This window comes from Elephas maximus, chromosome X, assembly GCF_024166365.1.
Source record: "Elephas maximus indicus isolate mEleMax1 chromosome X, mEleMax1 primary haplotype, whole genome shotgun sequence".
Taxonomy (NCBI): Eukaryota; Metazoa; Chordata; class Mammalia; order Proboscidea; family Elephantidae; genus Elephas; species Elephas maximus.
Window position 1 is genome coordinate 102945513 of NC_064846.1, and position 22193 is coordinate 102967705.

A 22193-nucleotide genomic window follows, 5' to 3' on the forward strand; every position below is an offset into this window, starting at 1 on the left:
GTGCACAACCCTGGGGTCATCATTCGCTTCATAGTCTAGGGGAATATCACAGGCCAGCCCTGTTGGAAATGTTCCACTCAACACCCAAGGCTGAGAGATTTCCCTAAAACCGAAGACTTTGAAACTTAGTACCTGTTAGGAGATGTTTTTTTCTTAGATACCCTGATGTCCATAGGGTGATATGATTACCCTCTGATTTATGTTCTCCTGGCTCTGGAATTTTTTTTTTCTTATTTTCTTGTTATTGCCACTGTTTTCAAAGTATTTTAATGAACAGATTTGTTCATTGTGCTTGTGCCTTGAGGCTTTTATTTATTTATTTTTGGTAAGCAAATGGTATGATTTTCAAAAATCTTCCAAAATGACTCAAGCTCTCCAGAAAACCTCTTGCAGAGTAAGAGCTGAGCTTACATCCAGCAGACCTGAAGCTGGGTTTCAAGTCAGGGAATCAGAGAAAGAGTGGCTAGGATAGGGCAGCAATTCTCAGGGATCAGCCTTTCTTGGCCACAACTAGCCTTGCCAGTCTCTCCTCAGCCAATAACTGGGCCCCCTCTCTGTATACTGACTCTTAGTTTTCCCTTTTCTTGTGTCTTTTATTTTTCATAATTATAAAATGGGGGGAAAGAAGAGCAAAGCCTCCACAGCATCAACTAATTGACTAGATGTATTTCTAAAATACCAAAAATTATACTTTGAAATCCTGGATTTGTTTTACTTTTTCCCCTAAGAAAGACCTGAATAGACAATATATTTAGACCTTTCTGGACCAACAGGGGGCAAATAATGTCAGGCATGGCTTTGGAGGTACCTGTGGACTCTGGGCCATTTCTTATCCCTCTATTTGGGTTTCTCCTCAGACCCAGATCCTTTACTAGCAAAGACAGGGCCTAGCATCGGTAGCCCATCCGGTTCATAGGCTTTTGTCCTTCCATTGGCCATTGGTTCTCACACCTATTCCAGAGCAACTCATGGTACTTGGTTGTCTCCTGTTTGCAGGGTGGCTTCTAGGACCAGGTTCTTTGAAACAGCCTCTCGGAAAACAGGAAGGTAAGAGACACAGGTGACAGAAGAGAAGCCAAATCACTTTTTAAAAATGTGTATTGAGTATCCCATCTGTTCTCACTCTCATATTTTCTTTTTCTTTCTTCGGCTCTGTCTGTCTCTCTGTGTTTGTCTCTTTTTTCTTTGCCTCTCCGTCTCTTTCTGTGTCTCACCCTGTGTCTCTATCTTTGTCTCTATGCTCTGCGCCTCTCTTCCTTTCTGTCTCTGGCTCTCTCTGACTCTGTCTTTGTCATTCTGACTCTATCTTTGTCACTGTCTCTCTATTTGTCTCTTTCATACTGTTTCTCTTTGTGTCTTTATTTTTTGTCCCTTTCTGTCTCTGTGCCTCTGTCTCTGTCTTTGCATCTGTCTCTCTATTTCTTTGCTTCATTCTTTCTGTGTTTCTGTTTTTCTCTCCTTGTGCCCCTCTGTCGTTGCTTTATCACTGCAAATGTTGTCTCTTTGCCTCTTTGATTGTTTCTCCATCTCTGTCTCTCTGCTCCTTTCTCTCTCTCTCACACACACAGACACACACACACGCCACACAAATACAATGCCGTTTTGCAAAAAACTTTATACCCATTGTAGGTCTTATTTTTGTTACTTTACTTATTTACTTAATTTATTGATTTGTTTCTTGTGTTCTAAAAGAGATGCTGACAGGGATATGTAGAATACAACAATGTAATATAAACATCCTTAGATTAGGCAAGGCTCCCATTTCAGAGGTAAACATTAGCCTTAGGCAGTGGCTCTGAAACTGGCCATGCATCTAAATCACCTGCAAAACTTGGAGGGAAAAAACACATATTCTTAACTTCCATTCTAGACCTACTAAAATTGAATCTCCAAGAATGGGGCCTAAAAATATGTTTTTTGTTTGTTTGATTTTGTCTTGTCCTTCTTTCCTCCATCCCTCCATCCACCCGTTCCTTCCTTCTTTTGTTTCTTCCTTCCTTCTTTCGTTTCTTCCTCCCTCCCTCCCTTCCTTCTTTTGGTTAGTTTGTTTTAAATACTCTTCAGGTGCTGGTGTAGACTGCCCAAGGCCTGGTATTTGATACTCTTTGGACTAGAACACCTGGAGAAATAGTTACTTAGCTTTCAGGGATTCTTCTATGAATTTGCTTCATTTTGCTTATCAGAAAGCTTGAAATTGTGCTTTCTGGCAGTTGACAGCAATGTAAGTAAATCTTCTAGTTGGCCAGTTAAAAGCAGAACAAGGTGCCTTTACCCACAGTGAAGCTGGGGTAGGTTCAACCTCCTTTACTAAAAATTGTGGCACCTAACTCACTAGGACATGATTCTACACAGCAGGCCACAGTAGCTCTGCTTTGCAGTGAGCCACAAGAAACCTTAGGCTGGGCCAAATTCTCTTTAGACAGTATTTTGTAACTCATCATTTGTAATTTGTCATTTATTCTACCATAACAGATGAAAGTGATGTCAAAGCCCCAAATGTCTCTTTCTGACAACGTAAAGATAAAAATTTTCACTTAGACGTAAGCCAGAGACTCCATCAGCCTGTGATCAGAAGAACTGGATGGTGCCTGGCTACCACAAATGACCGCCCTGGCAGGGAGCACAATAGGGAATCCCTGATGGAGCAGGAGAAAAGTGGGATGCAGACCTCAAATTCTAGTAAAAAAGACCCAGACTTAATGGCCAGACTGAGACTGAGACTGGAGGGACCCCAGAGGTCATGGCCCCCAGACTCTCTGTTAGCCCAAAACTAAAACCATTCCTGAAGCCAACTCTTTAGACAAAGATTAGACTGGACTATAAGACATAAAATGATACTGGTAAGGAGTGTGCTTCTTAGCTCAAGTAGACACATGAGGCTATGTGGGTAGCTTCTGTCTGGGGGAGAGATGAGAAGACAGAGGGGACAGGAGCTGGTTGAATGGACTTGGGAAACACAGGGTGGAGAGGAGTGTGCTGTCACGTTGTAGGGAGAGCAACTAGGGTTATATAACAATGAGTGTATAAGTTTCTGTATGAGAAACTGACTTGAATTTTAGACTTTCACTTAAAGCTCAATTTAAAAAAAGCTTCACCTAGGAAATTTTTAAACCAGGTTGAATCAAACATCTACCTTGAACAAAAAGAAAGAAAGAGAAAAGAGAGAGAGAAAAACCATAATACTCTTAATAAGGTATCCACCTATAGGAGTACCACTTCCTGGTGGTGATTCGTTACCAACTCCCCTCCCTCAGGATAAGCCATTTGAGAAATAAATACCAAGGAAATGGAATGGAGTAAACTGGAGTAAATAGAATGAACTGGGGATATCTAAAGGAAAGCATTTTAGAGGAGGTGATGTCTGAGCTGGAGCTTGAAAGATAAGTAGAAATACACAGAGAAAGGTGGAGGATTGATCTGTAGCCTTCAGCAGGGAAACCGGGGCATCAAGAAGGGTAATACGTAATAGGCATGATCAAAGTTCAGTGGACTCTTTAAGGCAAGTAGACTTCCAATTGGGAAGCTATAGCCAATTGCTGGTGTTGAGAGCAAGGAATGAATGGTAACTACTGTCTTGGCTTTGTCAGCCAGTGCTCAATCATGCTTCAGACAAGCTACCACCTACAGGGGTTGTGGCCAAACAGACACTTCGGGCTGAATCACCACTCTACCTCCCCTATGTCTAGGCTTCTGGAACCTAAGTTTTTTTTTTGTTGTTATTGTTATTGTCCATAATATACACAACAAAACATACACCAATTCAAGAGGCAGAGCCAAGATGGTGGAGTAGTCAGATGCTTCCGGTGAACCCTCTTACAACAAAGACCACAAAAAAACAAGTGAAGTGATTACATTTATGACAAGCTAGAAGCCCTGAACATCAAAGGAAAAGTTAGAAAATGGACTGAGCGGTAGGGGGAGGGAGAGACGGTTCAGAAGCAGAGAAGAGTTGCTGGACCTGAATCACCAGGAACCCTCACGCTGTGGTGGGCTGGTGGTAGCATTCGGCCGTAGTTTCCTCAGGGAGAAAGAGCCAGCACACAACCTACTCACACCTCCAGAACTAGAGAATAATGGCGCTCTCAGCAAAAGCTAAGTACTTGTGTATATTTTACTGCACTCCCAGCCCCCAAGGCCGCTTCGGTGGTTGTTGATTTCCCTGGGCTTCAGACAGGTCCTCCTACATGCCCTGAGCCATTCTCCCGGCCTTGGAGAAGGAATAAATTCACAACTGGGGAGAAGATAGTCTGCCAGCTCCACTAACCTGGGGAGCTCAGGACAGAAGCATCTACTGTCCAGGCATAAACAGTCTGTGGACTCTGAATACCTTTCCCCCCTGCATGGACCTGTGTGGGCCTATTGTAGGAGAATAGGCCCTTGTTGGCAGACGGCAACTGTTTCAGCTGTGCAGTGGAGAGGTGGGTGTTTGATGTTTGACACCTCTTTACTTATTAAACAGGGTCCTCACCTACCCACATCAGGGGCCTAAGGACTGGTGACTCCACTCAGGTCATCCAGCCTTCTGCAACAGGGGTCCAAGGATAACTGATACCTCCCAGTCCTTACAACCAAAAGCATTGGGTGCCTAAGATCCATCTACAGAATCCACCTACCTGTGTGCTGTAGGGAACAGGGATGCACTTTCCTCACACACACTCGGGGGACAGTTGTCAGCCCCTTGCCTTGTTCAGAGCATGACCCCCTGCTGCAACCAGATACCAGTACCTACACCAATCACCCCTGCCCCTCTAAGACTGTAGGACAGAGCCTGTACCACACACGATGACCAACTATGTGGACACCTAAGCTGAGCCCATACAAGGAAAGTGAATGGACCCCTAGGCTCACATACCTGGTAACAGCTCCCTAGCCATCTGGTGACAGGACGTTAGAACTTCAAAGACAAAAATAACCAAGCTAGCTCACTCAAGCAAACTATTTGGGCATATCAAAATGAAACAAAGCAAGAAGCTAAGATATAGTAAGCAAACATAAAATAAACTAATACAATAACTTATAGATGGTTTGGAGACAGCAGTCAAATATCAAATCACATAAAGAAGCAAACGACGATTGCTTCAACAAGCTATCAAAATAAAGAATCAAGGGATCTTCTAGATGAAGGTACCTTCCGGGAATTACTGGATACAGAATACAAAAGATTTATGTACAGAACTATTCAAGACATCAGGAACAAGGTCAGGAATGAGATCAGGCAATACACAGAACAAGCCAAGGAACACACAGATAAAGTAGTTGAAGAAAATAAAAATGGTTATTCAAGAACATAATGAAAAATTTAATAAGCTGCAAGAATCCATAGAGAGACAGCAATCAGAAATTCAGAAGATTAACAATAAAATTACAGAATTAGGCAACTCAATACAAAGTCAGAGGAACAGAATTGAGTAAGAGGAAGGCAGAATTGGTGAGAATGAAGATAAAGCACTTGGCACCAATATATTTGAAGAAAAATCAGATAAAAGAATTTTAAAAAATGAAGAAACCCTAAGAATCATGTGGGGATCTATCAAGAGAAATAACCTACAAGTGACTGGAATGCTAGAACAGGGAGGGATAAAAGAAAATACAGAGAGAATTGTTGAAGATTTGTTGGCAGAAAACTTCCCTGATATCGTGAAAGATGCGAAGATATCTATCAAGATGCTCATCAAACTCCACATAAGGTAGGTCTTAAAAGAAAGTCACCAAGACACATTATAATCAAACTTGCCAAAACCAAAGATGAAGAAAGAATTTTAAGAGTACCTAGGGATAAACAAAAAGTCACCAATAAAGGAGAGTCAATAAGAATAAGCTCGGACTACTCGGCAGAAACCATGCAGGCAAGAAGGCAATGGGATGACTTATATAAAGCATTGAAGGAAAAAAATTGCCATCCAAGAACCATATATCCAGCAAAAACTGCCTGTCAAATGTGAAGGCGAAATTAAGACATTTCTAGGTAAACAGAACTTTAGGGAATTCAAAAAAACCAAACCAAAACTGGAAGAAATACTAAAGGGAGCTCCCAGGTTAGAAAATCAATAATATCAGATATCAACCCATGACTAGAACACTGGACAGAGCAATCAGATGTCAACCCAGATAGGGAAATCACAAAAATAAATCCACATAAAAAACACTGAAAACAGAGAAATAGCGATGTCATTATGTAAAATAAGAAAGCATTAAGACAATAAAGAGGGACTAAGAAATGTAGTCAAAGGTCTTTAATATGGAGAGGAAGACAAGGTGATATAAAGAAATAAAAGTTAGGTTTAAACATAGAAATATAGGGGTAAATATTAAGGTAACCACAAAGGAAACGAACAATCCTACTCATGAAAATAAAATACAAGAAAAAAATAGAGACTCAGCAGAAACAAAATCAACAACAACAGATAAGAGTAAAAGAGAATATATAAAGTACACAGCACAAAAAATTAAGTGGGAAAAAGAAACTGTCAACAACATCCAAAAAAAAAAGACATCAAAATGACAGCACTAAACTCATTTTTTTTAAAACTCATACCTATCCATAATTACAATGAATGTAAATGGACTAAATGCACCAATAAAGAGACAGACAGTGGCAGAATGGATAAAAAAAAAATCCATCTATATGTTGCCTACAGATGACACACCTTAGAGACAAACTAAAACTCGATGGATGGGAAAAAATAAGCAAACAACAATCAAAAAAGAGCAGGAGTGGCAATATGAATTTCTGACAAAATAGACTTTAAAGTTAAATCCATCATAAAGGATAAGGAAGGACACTATGTAATGATTAAAGGGACAATATACCAGGAGGATATAACCATAGTAAATATTTATGCACCCAGTGACAGGGCTGCAAGATACATAAGATACATAAAACAAACTAATGGCATTGGAAAGTGAGATGGACAGTGCCACAGTTATAGTAGTTATAGTAGGAAACATCAACACACCACTCAGCTCATTAAAGACACGGAAGATCTAAATGCCACAGTCAACCAACTTGACCTCGTAAACATATACAGAACACTCCACCCAACAGCATCCAAGTATACCTTCTTCTCCAAGGCACATGGAACATTCTCTCGAGTAGACCACATATTAGGTCATAAAGTAAGCCTTAGCTGAATCCAAAACATTGAAATATTACAAAGCATCTTCTCTGACCATAAGGCCATAGAAGTAGAAATCAATAACAGAAAAAGCAGGGAAAAGAAATCAAGCACTTGGAAACTGAACAATACCCTGCTCAAAAACGACCAGGTTATAGAAGACATCAAGGATGGAATAAAGAAATTCATCAAATCCAGTGAGAATGAAAACACTTCCTATCAGAACCTTTGTGACACAGCGAAAGCAGTGCTCAGAGGTCAATTTATAACAATAAATGCACACATACAAAAAGAAGAAAGGGCCAAAATCGAAGAATGATCCCTACAAATTGAACAAATACAAAGAGAACAACAAAAGAAACCCTCAGCATAAGAAAGCAAATAATAAAAAAATTAGAGCAGAATTAAATAGAGAACTGAAAAACAATTGAAAGAGGTAACAAGACCAAAAGCTGGTTCTTTGAAAAAATTAACAAAATTGATAAACCATTGCCCAAACTGACAAAAGAAAAACAGGAGAGGAAGCAAATAGCCTGAATAAGAATTGAGAATGGCGATATTACAACAGACCGAACTGAAATGAAAAGAATCATATCAGATTACTATGAAAAATTGTACTCTAACAAATTTGGAAACCTAGATGAAATGGATGAATTTCTAGAAACACAATACCTACCTAAACTAACACAAACAGAGGTAGAACAACTAAATAAACCCATAACAAAAGAAGAGATTGAAAAGGTAATTTAAAAACTCCCAACAAAATAAGCCCTGGCTGGACGGCTTCACTGAAGAGTTCTACCAAACCTTCAGAGAAGACTTAACACCACTACTACATAGAAAAGGATGGAATACTCCCAAACTCATTCTATGAAGCCAGCATGTTCCTGATACCAAAACCAGGTAAAGACACCACAAAAACTGGAAATTATAGACCTATATCCCTCATGAACTTAGATGCAAAAATCCTCAACAAAATTCTAACCAATACAATTCAACTACATATCAAAAAATAATTAATTCACCAAGACTAAGTGGGATTCATTCCATGTATGCAGGGATGGTTCAACATTAGAAAAACAATGTAATCCATCATATAAATAAAACAAAAGACAAGAACCACGTGATCTTATGAATTGATGCAGAAAAGACATTTGAAAAAGTTCAACATCCATTCATTATAAAAACTCTCAGCAAAATAGGAATAGAAGGAAAATTCCTCAGCATAATAAAGGGCATTTATACAAAGCCAACACCCAACATCACACTAAATGGAGAGAGCCTGAAAGCATTCCCACTGAGATCGGGAACCAGACAGGGATGCCCTTTATCACCACTCTTATTCAACTTTGTGTTGGAGGTCCTAGCCAGAGCAATTAGGCTAGATAAAGAAATAAAGGGCATCCAGATTGGCAAGGAAGAAGTAAAAGTATATTTGCAGATGACATGATCTTATATGCAGAAAACCCTAAAGAATCCTCAAGGATGCTACTGAAACTAATAGAAGAATTCAGCGGAGTATCAGGATACAAGATAAACATACAAAAATCAGTTGGATTCCTCTGCACCAGCAAAAAGAACACTGAAGAGGAAATTACCAAATCGATGCCATTTACAGTAGCCCCCAAGAAGATAAAATACTTAGGAACAAATCTTACCAGAGATGTAAAAGACCTATACAAAGAAAACTATAAGACACTATTATAAGAAACCAAAAGAGACCTACATAAGTGGAAAAACATACCTTGCTCATGGATAGGAAGACTTAACATTGTAAAAATGTCTATTCTACCAAAAGCCATCTATACATACATAAAATACAATTACAATCCAAATTCCAACAACATTTTTTAATGAGATGGAGAAACAAATGAACCTACTTCATATGGAAGGGTAATAGGCCCCAGATAAGTTAAGCATTACTGGAAAAGGAGAACAAAGTGGGAGGCTTCCCTATACCTGATTTTAGAACCTATTACACCACCACAGCAGTCAAAACAGCCTGGTACTGGTACAACAACAGATACATAGAGCAATGGAACAGAATTGAGAATCCACACATAAATCCATCCACATAGGAGCAGCTGATATTTGACAAAGGCCCAAAGTCAGTTAAATGGGGAAAGGACAGTCTCTTTAACAAATGATGCTGGAATCACTGGATATCCATCTGCAAAAAAAAAGAAAAAAAAAAGAAATAAGACCCATACCTCACACCATGCACAGAAGCTTACTCGCAATGGATCAAAGACTTAAATATAAAATCTAAAATGATAAAGATCATGGAAGAAAAAATAGAGGCAATGCTAGGAGCCCTAATACATGGCATAAACAGTATACAGAACATTGCTAACAATGTAGAAGAGAAACTAGATAACTGGGAGCTCCTAAAAATCTAACACCTATGCTCATCCAAAGACTTCACCAAAAGAGTAAAGAGATTACCTACAGACTGGGAAATGGTTTTGAGCTATGACATTTCTGATCAGCATTTGATCTCTAAAATCTACATGATACAGCAAAAATTCAACTACAAAAAGACAAATAACCCAATTAAAAATGGGCAAAGGACATGAACAGATACTTCACTAATGGAGACATTCAGGTAGCTAGCAGATCCATGAGGAAATGCTCATGATCATTAGCCATTAGAGAAATGCAAATCAAAACTACAATGAGATTCCATCTCACTCCAACAAGGCTGGCATGAATCCAAAAAACACAAAATAATAAATGTTGGAGAGACTGGAACACTTATATACTGTTGGTGGGAATGTAAAATGGTACAACCAGTTTGGAAATCGATTTGGCGCTTCCTTAAAAAGCTAGAAATAGAACTACCATATGATCCAGCAATTCCACTCCTTGGAATATATCCTAGAGAAATGAGAGCCTTTACACGAACAGATATATGCACACCCGTATTCATTGCAGCATTGTTTACAATAGCAAAAAGATGGAAGCAACCAAGGTGCCCATCAATGGATGAATGGATAAATAAATTATGGTATATTCACACAATGGAATACTACACATCAATAAAGAACAATGGTGAGTCTGTGAAACATTTCATAAGATGGAGGAATCTGGAAGGCATTATGCTGAGTGAAATTAGTCAGTTGCAAAAGGACAAATATTGTATGAGACCGCTATTATAAGAACTGAAAAATAGTTTAAACAGAGAAGAAAATATTCTTTGACAGTTACGAGAGTGAGGAGGGAGCAAGGGAGAGGGGTTTTCACTAATTAGGTAGTAGATAAGAACTATTTTAGGTGAAGGGAAAGACAGCATACAATACAGGAGAGGTCAGCACAACTGGTCTAATCCAAAAGCAAAGAAGTTTCCTGAATAAACTGAATGCTTCGAAGGCCAGAGTAGCAGGGGCAGGGATTTCGGGACCATGGTTTCAGGGACATCTAGGTCAATTGGCTTAATAAAATCTAGTAAGAAAGCATTCTGCACCCCACTTTGGAGAGTGGCGTCTGGGGTCTTAAGCGCTGGCAAGCAGCCATCTAAGATGCATCAATTGGTCTCAACCCACCTGGAGCAAAGGAGAATGAAGAACACCAAAGACACAAGGTAATCATGAACCCAGGAGACAGAAAGGGCCACATAAAGCAGAGACTACATCAGCCTGAGACCAGAAGAACTAGATAGTATCCGGCTATAACCGATGACTGCCCTGACCGGGAATACAACAGAAAACCCCTGAGGGAGTAGCGAAGCAGTGAGATGCAGACCTCAAATTCTCCTCAAAAGACCAGACTTAATAGTCTCAGAATAGAAGGGCCCCGGAGTTCATGGTCCCCAGACCTTCTGTTATCCCAAGACTGGAACCATTCCCAAAGCCAACTCTTCAGACAGGGATTGCACTGGACTGTGGGATAGAAAATGATACTGGTGAGGAGTGAGCTTCTTGGATTAAGTAGACACATGAGACTTTGTAGGCAGCTCCTGTCTGGAGAGGAGATGAGAGGGCAGAAGGGATCAGGAGCTGGCTGAATGGACATGAAAATAGAGAGTGGAGGGAAGTAGTGTGCTGTCTCATTAGAGGGAGAGCAACTAGGAGTATATAAAACCACCAAACCCAGTGCCGTCAAGTCGATTCCGACTCATAGCGACCCTATAGGACAGAGTAGAACTGCCCCATAGAGTTTCCAAGGAGCGCCTGGCGGATTCGAACTGCCAACCCTTTGGTTAGCAGCTGTAGCACTTAACCACTATGCCACCAGGGTTTCCAAGGAGTATATAGAATAGCAAGGTGTATATAAGTTTTCGTATGAAAGACTGACTTGGTTTGTAAACTTTCACTTAAAGCACAATGAAAAATTTTTTTAAATACACCAATTCAAGGGTTTCTTCATGTACAATTCAGTAACATTGATTACATTCTTTGAGTTGTGCAACCATTCTCACCCTCCTTTTCTGAGTTGTTCCTCCGCCATTAACATAAGCCCACTGCTCCCTAAGGTTCTTATGTAATCTTTTGAGTTGCTGTTGTGAATTTGATATCATATAGATAGTTCTTAAAAGAGCATAATGCTCCAGGCAGACATTTTTACTAGTTAAGCTAAACTGTTGTTTGGTTTTAAGAAGAATTCAGGGGATATTTTTGGTGTAAGGTTTAAAGATGATCTCAGGGCAATAGTTTCAGGGGTTCATCCAGTTTCCATGGCTCCAGAAAGCCTGGAGTCCATGAAAATTTGAAATTCTATTCTGCATTTCCCTGCTTTTGATGAGAATTCTTCTACAGAATCTTTGCACAAAATGTTCAGTAATGGTAATCAGGTACAATCCAGTTCTTCTGGTCTCATGGCAAAGGAGGCAGTTATTCATGGCAATTAGCCACACATTCCATTTCCTCCTCCTATTCCTGACAACTCTTCTTCCTCTGTTGCTCCAGGTGAATAGAGACCAATTGTTGTGCCGTGGATGGCCGCTTGCAAGCTTTTAAGATGCCAGGCACGACACAACAAACTAGGAGGTAGAAGAGAAGTGCTAAACACATTATTAGGCCAATTAACTGGGATGTCCAATGAAACCATGTTCCTAAACCTCCAAACCAAGGAACCAAATCCAATGAGGTGTTCCTTATCTACAGATTCTGTCTTGCAGAAGTCTAGGTAAGAGGTTGGTACAGCTGCCCTCATGTATGTCATGAGCCACGATCCTAGGTATCCACAGGTTTCTCCTACTCAGCATCCACATAAGGAAAGCACCTCGTCCGTCTAAGCCCCAGCTTTGTAACTTGCCCCTTGTATTAGTATATCCACATGCTAGCCATTGGTCAAGATCTTCCAATCACACGGTTAACCCCACCTGTGTACATTATTGCCAAGGTGTTCTCTCGTTTCTAATGAAAATGATGGTCTGTTTGACCTTTGTTCTGCTCTTTTTTGCTTCCCATTTACACACCTGGTTGTTGCCTGATATTTGAATGACATCACTCTCTCATTCATCTCCCTTCCACCAATTAAAAAAAAAAACTAATAAGTCAAAAGTAAATGAATAGTGGTCTTCAAGAGGAGAAGGGAGAGGAAGACATTTTAGGTAGACAGAACAGCTTATGCAAGACAGGTTCAAATAGTGATTATTGTTCCACTTGGCTAGACATGGGGTTGAGTAGAGGAAAATGTAGCTGGAGGTGAAGCCAGGAAGATGGATTGGGGCCAGATCATGAAGACCTTGTATGACATGCAAAGGCATACAGTCTTAATGCTGTAGGCCATGGGAGTCAATGCATATTCAGAGTTGACTGAATTGTAAAAGATCACTTTGGTAGTACTGGGGAAGATAGTTTGGAGAGTAAAGGCAGGTGGCAGTGAGACCTTGAGGAGACTGATCTCACTGACAAGAGTTGATGAGGCCCTGATGTATGGCATTGTCAGTGGGAATGGAAAGGAAGGAACAGATATGAGGCAGACTCAATAAGGCTTTGCTAGCTTTTCTAACATGGGGGATTGGAGAAGGATTGAAAAAGAGGAGTCTAACTTGGACAATTAAGTAGATGGTTGAATCATTAATCATGGAGGAGCAGGTTTTGTAGGAAAGTTGATGTGTTCAATTTCAGACACAGTGATTTTGAAGACACTGGCACATCCGGGTGGGTGTTGCTGGATTCAGATCCAACTTAGATTAGACCTGCTTAGAGCTGGACCTACATAGATTTAGAGGCAGAACTGTTGAGTACAGCCACTGTACAATTCCAGAACGACCCATTCACATATACTACAATGTGAATGGTATCCATTTGGCGGGAGGAGGGGTCTTCATTATTTGGAGGTGATTGAAACCATATATGGGAATTAGATAACTCAGGGAATACGTATAAACAAACTCGAGAGGGGGGAGAAAACCAGAAGGCTGAGGATATAGCTCTGAGGACCAGCTGTTATGTAGGATGCTCTCCCCCCACCCCCCAACTGTCCCCAGACAAGGCTCACATAGGACTCATCTAAGCAGATCAAGAGACTGGACAAGGCTGATTCCGTTTTCAAGGACAAAGGAGGATTCATCTTTCAGATGGCACTTGCCCTGCCTCCTCACCCTTCTTCCTATTAGAGAAAATTAGAGCCGTCTCTGGGTTCCCCTAGGCTCCCGTAGTCTAGCACTCAAAGAATTGTTCTGGCACCTGAAAGATGTCTCCTTGTTTAGGCAGCTGTTTTCTCTGAAACCTGCCAGAGAGTTAGCCCAGCCTATGAGCCTGGAGCTAGATGCTTTGAAACATCTGAACAGAATCACTTCCCTATTTTGCAAATGTCTTCCTTTCCGGCCTTGAAGAGTCACCATCCCTTGCTTTGCCTTTCCAGTCCTGATTTCTAGATTGTTAGTGAAATGTCTTTCCTTCTTTACCCACAGTTCTTCTCAAGGCAGACTTCCTGGAGATGAGAGTTGAGGCCACAGGTATGTAGTCTCCACTTCTGATTAAAGAACCTTGTTCCATAGAAGTTTTCTTTATGGGATCTGAGATTTTGAGGACTGGAATACCATGTAGGTTCAGAGGGTGGGAACTCACTTACTTCCATGTCTCAGTTCCCTGTAATCATGTGACCCTTCAGTTTAATGCCTTCCAATTCTGGGTTTCTGCATGTTTTTAAGTCTCTTTCCTTTTCCTCCTCTCTCAGCCAAACTATAGTATTAAAAAAAAAAAACTATAGTATAGTTTAACAAATTGTCTTTGAACCCAATTCATTTGAAATCCTAGGCTGTGACATTTTGGCAAGTACTCAGAGAAAGACTCTGAGCCTCAATTTCCCAATCTGTAAGATGAGAAGATTGAAACCTTCCAATTCTGACATCTTTTGGGTCTACAAGGAGACCAGTAACCTCCTTTTAGTGTTCTAATACATGTCAAGAGTCCACATTAGTATCTGTAGAGGGACTCCCTTTCTTCAAATCAAGTCACCATTTCAGTTTTAACCACCTAAACCTTCATCCCTAGTCCTTTATATTTGTCAAATGCAAAGCACATCCATTATCTTATTTGGTCTATATCACATGCTAGAACTAAGGAGAATAATAAATATTTCAACTCAATTAGTAAAGGAACTGGGGTTCGGAGGGGACAAGTGACTTGCTAAGGTCAGAGGAGTCATGGAGGTCAAAGAAATTCACTTTTCTACCTAGGAGTTCTGATTGCTTGCCTATCAGTTTACTGGCATGACATGAACAAATATACAAACTCATTTGAGATTCAGGTATCTGGAACTTGGCTTTCTATGTGCTCCTTAGCTTTCCTTTTCTTCCTGGCACTACTAGTCCTCAGAGATCCATGGGTAGATAATCTTCTCCTTATCAGCTGGAAGGGTAAAGTTTATCTACCCCCAAGGAGGTGAAGTCCCAGTAAAAGAAAGGTTGAAGTTATTATAGGTCCATAAAGACAGTGGCCATGCTGAAGGGGGTAATCTCAGAGGTTCTAGTATCATGTTTCTGCTTCCCAAGGTAGACTTTTTTGGGAATTAGAGTTAAGGCCAAAGACATAAAGTCTCCATCCTGTTTCATGGGATGTGAGTTATGAGGGCCATTTCCTAGCCAACCTCTGTGCTCAGAAGATTAGCTGCCAATTGTAGGATTAGTCATCAAGATGTACCCCACTGTTCAATAGCTGGTAAGTGCTTGAGTAAAACCAAAAAACCCAAGCCCATTGTCATCCAGTTGATTCTGTACTCATAGTGACCCTATAGGACAGAGTAGAATTGCCCAACAGGGTTTCCAAGGCTGTAAATCTTTACAGAAGCAGACTGCCACATCTTTCTCCCATGGAGTGGCTGGTGGGTTTGAACTGCCGACCTTACACTTGGCAGCTGAGCACTTTAACCACTGCACCACCAGGGCTCCTTGTGCTTGACCAGTCCTAGCTAATTCTCTACCCTTTTCTTTTCCTTTCAGGTTTTAAGAGCCTTGGCCTTAGGGGACCCTTTCCAGCTTCTGAAATTCTTCAAACCTTGTGTGATGAGTAATTTTGTGAAGAGCAGCTCCTTACTGGCCCTGTACCTTCAAGTTCTGGGAGGCTATAAAATAAGGGGCACATATCCTGGACACATGTTTATTTCTCTGTATTCTGTCTTCATCCCCTCAGAAGGTCTATCTTGAATCCTGTGAGGAGAGATCTTGCTTATTCTCCTGTAAGACTGTGAATGACTGGACTCCCTGAAGCCAGACTGCAGAAACCAAGATATTCAATAACTGAATCGAAGAGGGGAGCCCAGTTTTCAGCTCTTCCCTAAGCTTCCTGCATCCTCAAAGGCCACTGAACTCTGAAAGATTTGGGACTAAAGACTAATATTAGAGGTTTTATCCTGAGTTAAAGGCTCTGGTGGTGCAGTGGTTAAGAGCTTGGCTGCTAACTAAAAGGTCAGCAGTTTGAATCCACAGGTTGCTCCTTAGAAACCCTATGGGACAGTTCTACTCTGCCCTGTAGGTTCCTTGTGTGTTGGAATCTACTCGAGGGCAGCGGATTTGGTTTGGTTTTGACTTGGGGCCATTGTTTATGTTGGGGTAGAGAAGCAGGAGCATTTGCTGAACATTGGAGAATCTTAACACGTATCTTACTGAGGATATGGACACTGGTGCCAGGTTGAAGCTCAGGCACTGAAGTGTGTCTTCAAGAGCTTGTTTGCTCCTGTGTGGAGTCCCCACAACTCCTTCATGTGGACAAAGGAAGGTGGCTTTCCAGCTCTTGCATTCAACCGCTTAGGACAAATCTGCAAAGCATGTTTGGCATGTCAAAACCTAGGTCTTTTTTAATTATTCTTCCTCCTGTTTTCTCCTGACAGCTTCCTTTCCAAGCAATCGAGAAAGAAACAAAAGCTGAAAACATTTACTTTAAAAAGGCCGACAGTGTTTGTCCTAAAGGAGTTCCACTTTTGGGCCAAATGCTGGGAAAATGTGTTAAGATGGATTGAGGCCAGGCAGCTGTCACTGTTGCCTTGTGTTTACCTTCAGCAATTCTTAACCCAGTGTCCATGAATTTAGGAACTCCATGAAGCCCCTTGAAATGGTATGCAGAGTTCTAGGAGATTGTGTTTTTCTGGGAAGATGGTCCATGCATCATACTCAATTCCAAATGGGCTTGTGACCCAATAAAGTTTAAGAACCACAGCCCTTGAGATGGAAGGCTCTTTTCAACCAAGTCAGTATTAGATTGGAAAGGTCCTTCAAGATCATTTAGTCTAATTTCCACATTTATGGTTGGGGAAACTGAGGCACAGCAAGTTAGCAGCCATGCCAGGACAAGATCCCAGGCCCCTGGGCTCCTATGCAAGCTTCTTCCCATTACACCACACTTATCTAGCAAGGGTCCTTATGATTGGTGGCTTTAGTGTTCATCACTTTTGGGTTTTAGATTTTGCCCCTCTTTTCTGATCCCCACATATTTTCAACTATACGGAAAACCTCCAGGCATAAGCCCAGGCCCCCCTCATTCATCATCTCAGTCAGTGGAAAGGAACTAAAACAAAATTGTGTAGTTCATCAGAAATCAGAGGAATAGATGTTTCTGATTCCCAACTGTTTAAGGAAAGCTGCTGGAGAGAGTATCAGTGCTTGTGTCCTACCCAGATGCCTGTCCCGTAGCCTGTCTTCTGGTTCTGTGTAATTATAATGTAGCCCAGTGTGAGAGAAAGGGTTCTCCTATTTGTACTTTTCTAATAAGGCTTTGCTATTGCACTGACTGTAGTACTGAGGGATAAGAATATGTATATATGCATATATATATGTATCTGTATCTATATATTTGTATATGTAGATGTATAGATACAGATACATATATGTAGAGAGAGAGAGTGACATAAAGCACACATGCCCAAACCACCTCTGAGATGCTTTTAGTATAGTGCTATTGAAAGGCAGTAGTCACTTTCAAGACTGAACCCCAAACTTGGTTGGTTTATTGGTTGTTTAGGAACATGTAGGCCAAGCTCTTAACCACTGTGCCACCAGGGCTCCCAATAGGTAGGGCCAAACATACTTAGAGCCTTTGTGAAACTAGAAACTTGATGCTATTCCAAATTAAGACATGCCCAGGTAGCGACATTGAACTCCCTTTTCTCTACCCATTCTCCCTCCTCCAAGTTTGAGCTCTCAAAAGGCAAAATTGCTAAGAAATCAGGAACAAGACAGCCAATTCAAGACAGCAAGTGGTCACTATTTTTCCTTCTGCTCACCCCCAAATGGAGCCTCTGTGAGCCCTCCTCACCTCACCTAGGAAGTGCTTGCTGTGGCCTCCCTGCTCTTCCCTATTAGATGACTAACTGAAGCAGGCAGGTGTGCAAATTTTGGCCACAGAAGCAGTCATCGGTGGGGTCTCAGTACCTTTGATGATAGGTAAAGACATGGTTTGAATCTGGTTTTCTTGGGAGTAAACCACAATCACCACCACAAACACTGGAAGATTGTTGAGAATCAGAGAAAGCAGCTGCAATCCCAGTAGAAGAGGTATCTGAGATACATAGTCATTAGATTACTGTGTGTTGCCTGAAAAGCAGATCAAGAGTCTGGTCTCAAGAGTTGGGACCACCAGTCTGGTTGGAGGCTAGGGAGCAATGACTGGCTAACTTTGCCCCTGCCCTAGGCTGTACCCAAAGAATGAACTCAAGTACCTCCCCTTTGGGACTCTCATTTAAAAAACAAGGGCTTCTGTGGTGAGGTACACAGTCATAGAATGAGACTAGCTTAGACCAGTCTTGTTGGATAGTCATTCAGAAGAGGCTATTGGGAAGAGGGGGTGATAACTGAAGAGCAGCAACTATAGGAAATTATCAGCACACCATGGCCATTGGGTTAGAGAAACTAGCAGTGAAACTAACTAAGAAACTAACATTTATTAAGCATTCAGTAAATTTAGTCTTTACAACAGTCGTGCTAGGTAGGTGCTCTTCTCCTCTTCTTACAGATAATTACGACCCAAAGGGCTAAAGCAACTGGCTCAAGATCACACAGAAAGTAAAGAGCAGAACCATGTTTTGAACCCAGGCCTCTCTGACCCCACACTCCATGCTATTTTCCCTTTGCCACAATGAGGTAGGGTATTTGAACAGAGGCCATATTACTAAAGCTGGCGTACCGAACAAAATATTAAAAGGCAAGTGTTTGAGGGGAGGAAAGAGAGGCAGATTCAGTTTATAGGAGAACGAAAACTGGGCTAAAGATATGCCTGAGTTGTGCTTTCTCGCCACCTTCGGTTTACTCATTTGGTAATGTTTTATAAAGGATCATTTAGTTTTACCGTATGAAATGAAGGATTTGTTTTTTAGTTAGTAGTTGTTAGTCCTCGGTTTAACTGTTTTTCAAAGGAAAAAAGGTCCTTTTAATGTGTCTGCATATTTTGCTGAGGTTACAGCATGTGCAGTGTCAGCCTGAGAGATGGGCAAAAATTTGAGAAGCAGTAAGGGTTTTTTTGTGTCTCTAAGGTACTTGATGCTTTGTGGTCAAAACCCTACAAGGTCTTTTTGTGGTGCTAAAGTCAAGGAATGATTTAGGATAAATATTGTTGAAGATTTTGCTTAAAAAAAAAAGGTGGAGGGGTGTCCAGGCACTGCAGGGCAAAACTCAGCATTCAATTTCAGTAACAAAATAGGGTTATGTAGAATATTTCTAAAATAATTGCCTATCATCGGAGAGTATCCTTCCCTTTTCAAGAATTCCTTGATTCTATAACTAGAACTGATAGAGTAGTAGAGAAAGAAGTATTTCTGTGACTAGAAAAAAATTGCTCTTGAGAGAATGTAGATCAATGATACTACCTTTAAAGTAGCTGCAAACAAGTGGTTTTGACACATTACAGGCCCAGAAAATGGCTTCAAAAATGATAAAAAAAAAATATTGAAGAGAGAAGCAAGATACCTTGAAAAGATCATCTCGATGAAGAAAAGCCCTCATTTTCAAGGGGAAATGAAGGACTTGATGCCAAGGACATTAATAGGGGGCTAGAAACATTGCCTATGTGAAATACATACATGACATAAGGAAAAAGAAATAAGTAACAGAAATCCTGGGGCCTGTTCATGTGACTTTCAATAAAGTATGCAGACTGTCTTGTATAAATGGACTCTTTCTGCAGTTTTGTCATGGAAACAATCATTGAGTACATCTGGCATGATGCTGCAGTCACCACACATTACACATGTTGTCTTTTGCAAATTAAAAAAAACCAAGAAACAGAATCCTTTCAGACCTAGGAGTCTCAAATCTACAGTTGATTTTTTACCAAGCCTTTGTCACGCGTTCCCTCAGGCCTCACAACATTACACTCCATGATAGGTGACAACCCCATTTAACAGATAAAGAACTTGCCCAAAATCACATAGCTAGGAAAAGAGAAAATCCAGGACTGGAAGCTGGGTCTGTCTGACTGCAGAGACTTCCCACTTTCTAATACACCATGCTGCTCCCAAGGGTGAAGAAAAAGATTCCCAAAGGTAAAGATCTCAGAAACAGCATTTGGAGGTCTTCCACTCAAAATGTTTCCATGGACCAGAAGCGTTAGCATTACCTGGGAGCTTGTTAGAAATGCAGGTTCTCGGGCCCCACCCCAGCTCTGTGGAATCAGAATCTGTATTTTAACAAGATTCCCCAGGATATTTCTACACACATTAAAGTTTGAGCAGCACTGGTCCAAGGCACTTGAGACAGAAAAGAAGGTTGAGGAAGGAGACCGGTGACCTCTTGGTGAGGCAAAGACCAAAAACAGTGAATGAGGCCAAACTGGTACTTTGGGTGTGGTTACAAAGATTGTATCCATAGCTGCCTGCTTCTTACACTGTTGGGCACATGGCCTTGTGCTTTGATGACGTGTGAAGTTTCTTCACCGTAAAGAAAAGTAAATAAGGGAATAAGAAGACTGCAAGTTACTTGGATTTCAAATCTTTGGGTATCAGAGGCAGTGGAAAGGTAATATGGGGCAGTAGAAGAGCTCCTTTCAGGAGCAATGGGAGTCCAGATTCAGCCCTGTCACTGCCTCTCTGTAATGCTGGGCAAGTCCCTCTCCCTCTCTGGGACTCAAATTTTCTACCTTTAAACCAGGTAGTCTCAGGGGACCTTTTCAGCTTCGTCATTCTGTTATTCTTGGGTATGGGTTTTACATAACCTACATTGTAATGAAAACATTGACAACTCCAGTGGCCTTTGGCCATGGTTTAGCATCTTCAGCTCATAATAAGAAAGGGTATTCTGGAAGGAAATATCATAGTCATGGCAAGGCAGCATTAATGAGAACTGCAAGGAACTGTGAGGGGCACGGCTCTCATTAACCAGCTTAAAATTAGCTGGTTAAAATTAATTGAAGTATAACAAGACTTCCAGACTTCTTTGAGAATCAACTGCTTCAAACCATATGCTTGGCAAATCCTGTCATGTATCCTGGATAGGGTTTACTTTGCATGATTTAATACAATAAATTCCTCCTACTTGGGCCTTTGGAAGATAGTTTATTGGGAATGGGAGGAGCTTGTTAAAAAAAAAAAAAGGTAAGACTCCTGCTCCCCCATCCCCAAGACCTGCCACTCATCTTTCATCTTTCCAGGTTATTCTGATGCCTACTAACTGAAGACCACTGGCTACAATCTAACCTCTTACAGATGGAAAAACAGGCTCCAAGAGAGGAAGGGATTTTCCTAAGGCCACATACAAAAGCCAAGGGCAGAAAACAGGTGTCCAGATTACCAGCCCGAGGTACTTTCAACCCTGCTTTCTTTGGGTGGTCAGTTTTTCAGAATCAAGATATTGCTTTCTGCAGAAGAGCATACAAGGCCAGGACTGATAGGCCCTCCCATTCCCTCATTTAAGCCTCACAGCCTACCAGCTAGACAGAGCAGGGACGATTATCCCCATTTTTTGAGGCTCAGAGCAGTGACATGACTTGTGCAAAGTCACACAGGTAGGAAACAGACTTGGATCTAGGTTTTCTGATTTCCCCTAGACTGCACTGCTTCTCTTGGGGAGGAGAAGCAGCCCTTCAAACCCTCCGCACTTCTCCTAGATGTGTTAAGAGCTCTAAGCACTAAGGAAGCAATTGCTTCAAAACAGATTGTTTTTCCTGTTGCTGAGTATCTTGACTCGTCTATGACTTGAAACTTTGTAGAGCATTCTTCTGTCCTTACATCATTTTGTCCACATAACAGCCCCCATATGATGAATATAAAAATTGAGGCCCAGAGGCATTATATTAGTTTTCTACCTGCTTTAACACATTACCACAAATTTAGCATCTTAAAACCCATTTATTATCTCACCGTTTCTATGCTGAATTCTTTGCTTAAGGTCTCACTGAGCTAAAATCAAGGTATCAGCCAGGGCTGCGGTTCTCATCTGGGGTTCAGAGTCCTCTTCCAAGTTCAATTTTTGTGGGCAGAGTTCAGTTCCTTGTGATTGTAGGACTGAGGTCTCCATTTCCTTGACGTGTGGCCCTCTCCATCTTCAAACCAGTAACTGCACATCAAATACTTCTGCTTCTCATTTTATTCTCTGACTCCCTCTACCTCTACTGTTAAGGGCTCATGCTGTTTTATTGGGCTCACCTGTATAATCCAAAATGATCTCCCTGTTTTAAAGTCAGTATGTGTCGTTCGGTGCCGTTGAGT

General features: G+C 41.1%; 1 protein-coding gene across 1 annotated transcript in view; it reads left to right on the top strand.

The window, feature by feature from the left end:
• The window catches only part of OPHN1 (oligophrenin 1), a 562106-nt gene extending 541579 nt beyond the window's left edge, over nucleotides 1-20527 (top strand). Inside the window, exons 23-25 of the mRNA XM_049872355.1 lie at nucleotides 997-1047; nucleotides 13975-14019; nucleotides 15505-20527. Of these exons, the coding sequence (XP_049728312.1) occupies nucleotides 997-1047; nucleotides 13975-14011 (88 nt within the window). The 3' untranslated portion in view covers nucleotides 14012-14019; nucleotides 15505-20527. The remainder of the gene's footprint in view (nucleotides 1-996; nucleotides 1048-13974; nucleotides 14020-15504) is intronic.
• The last annotated feature ends 1666 nt before the right edge of the window (nucleotides 20528-22193 follow it).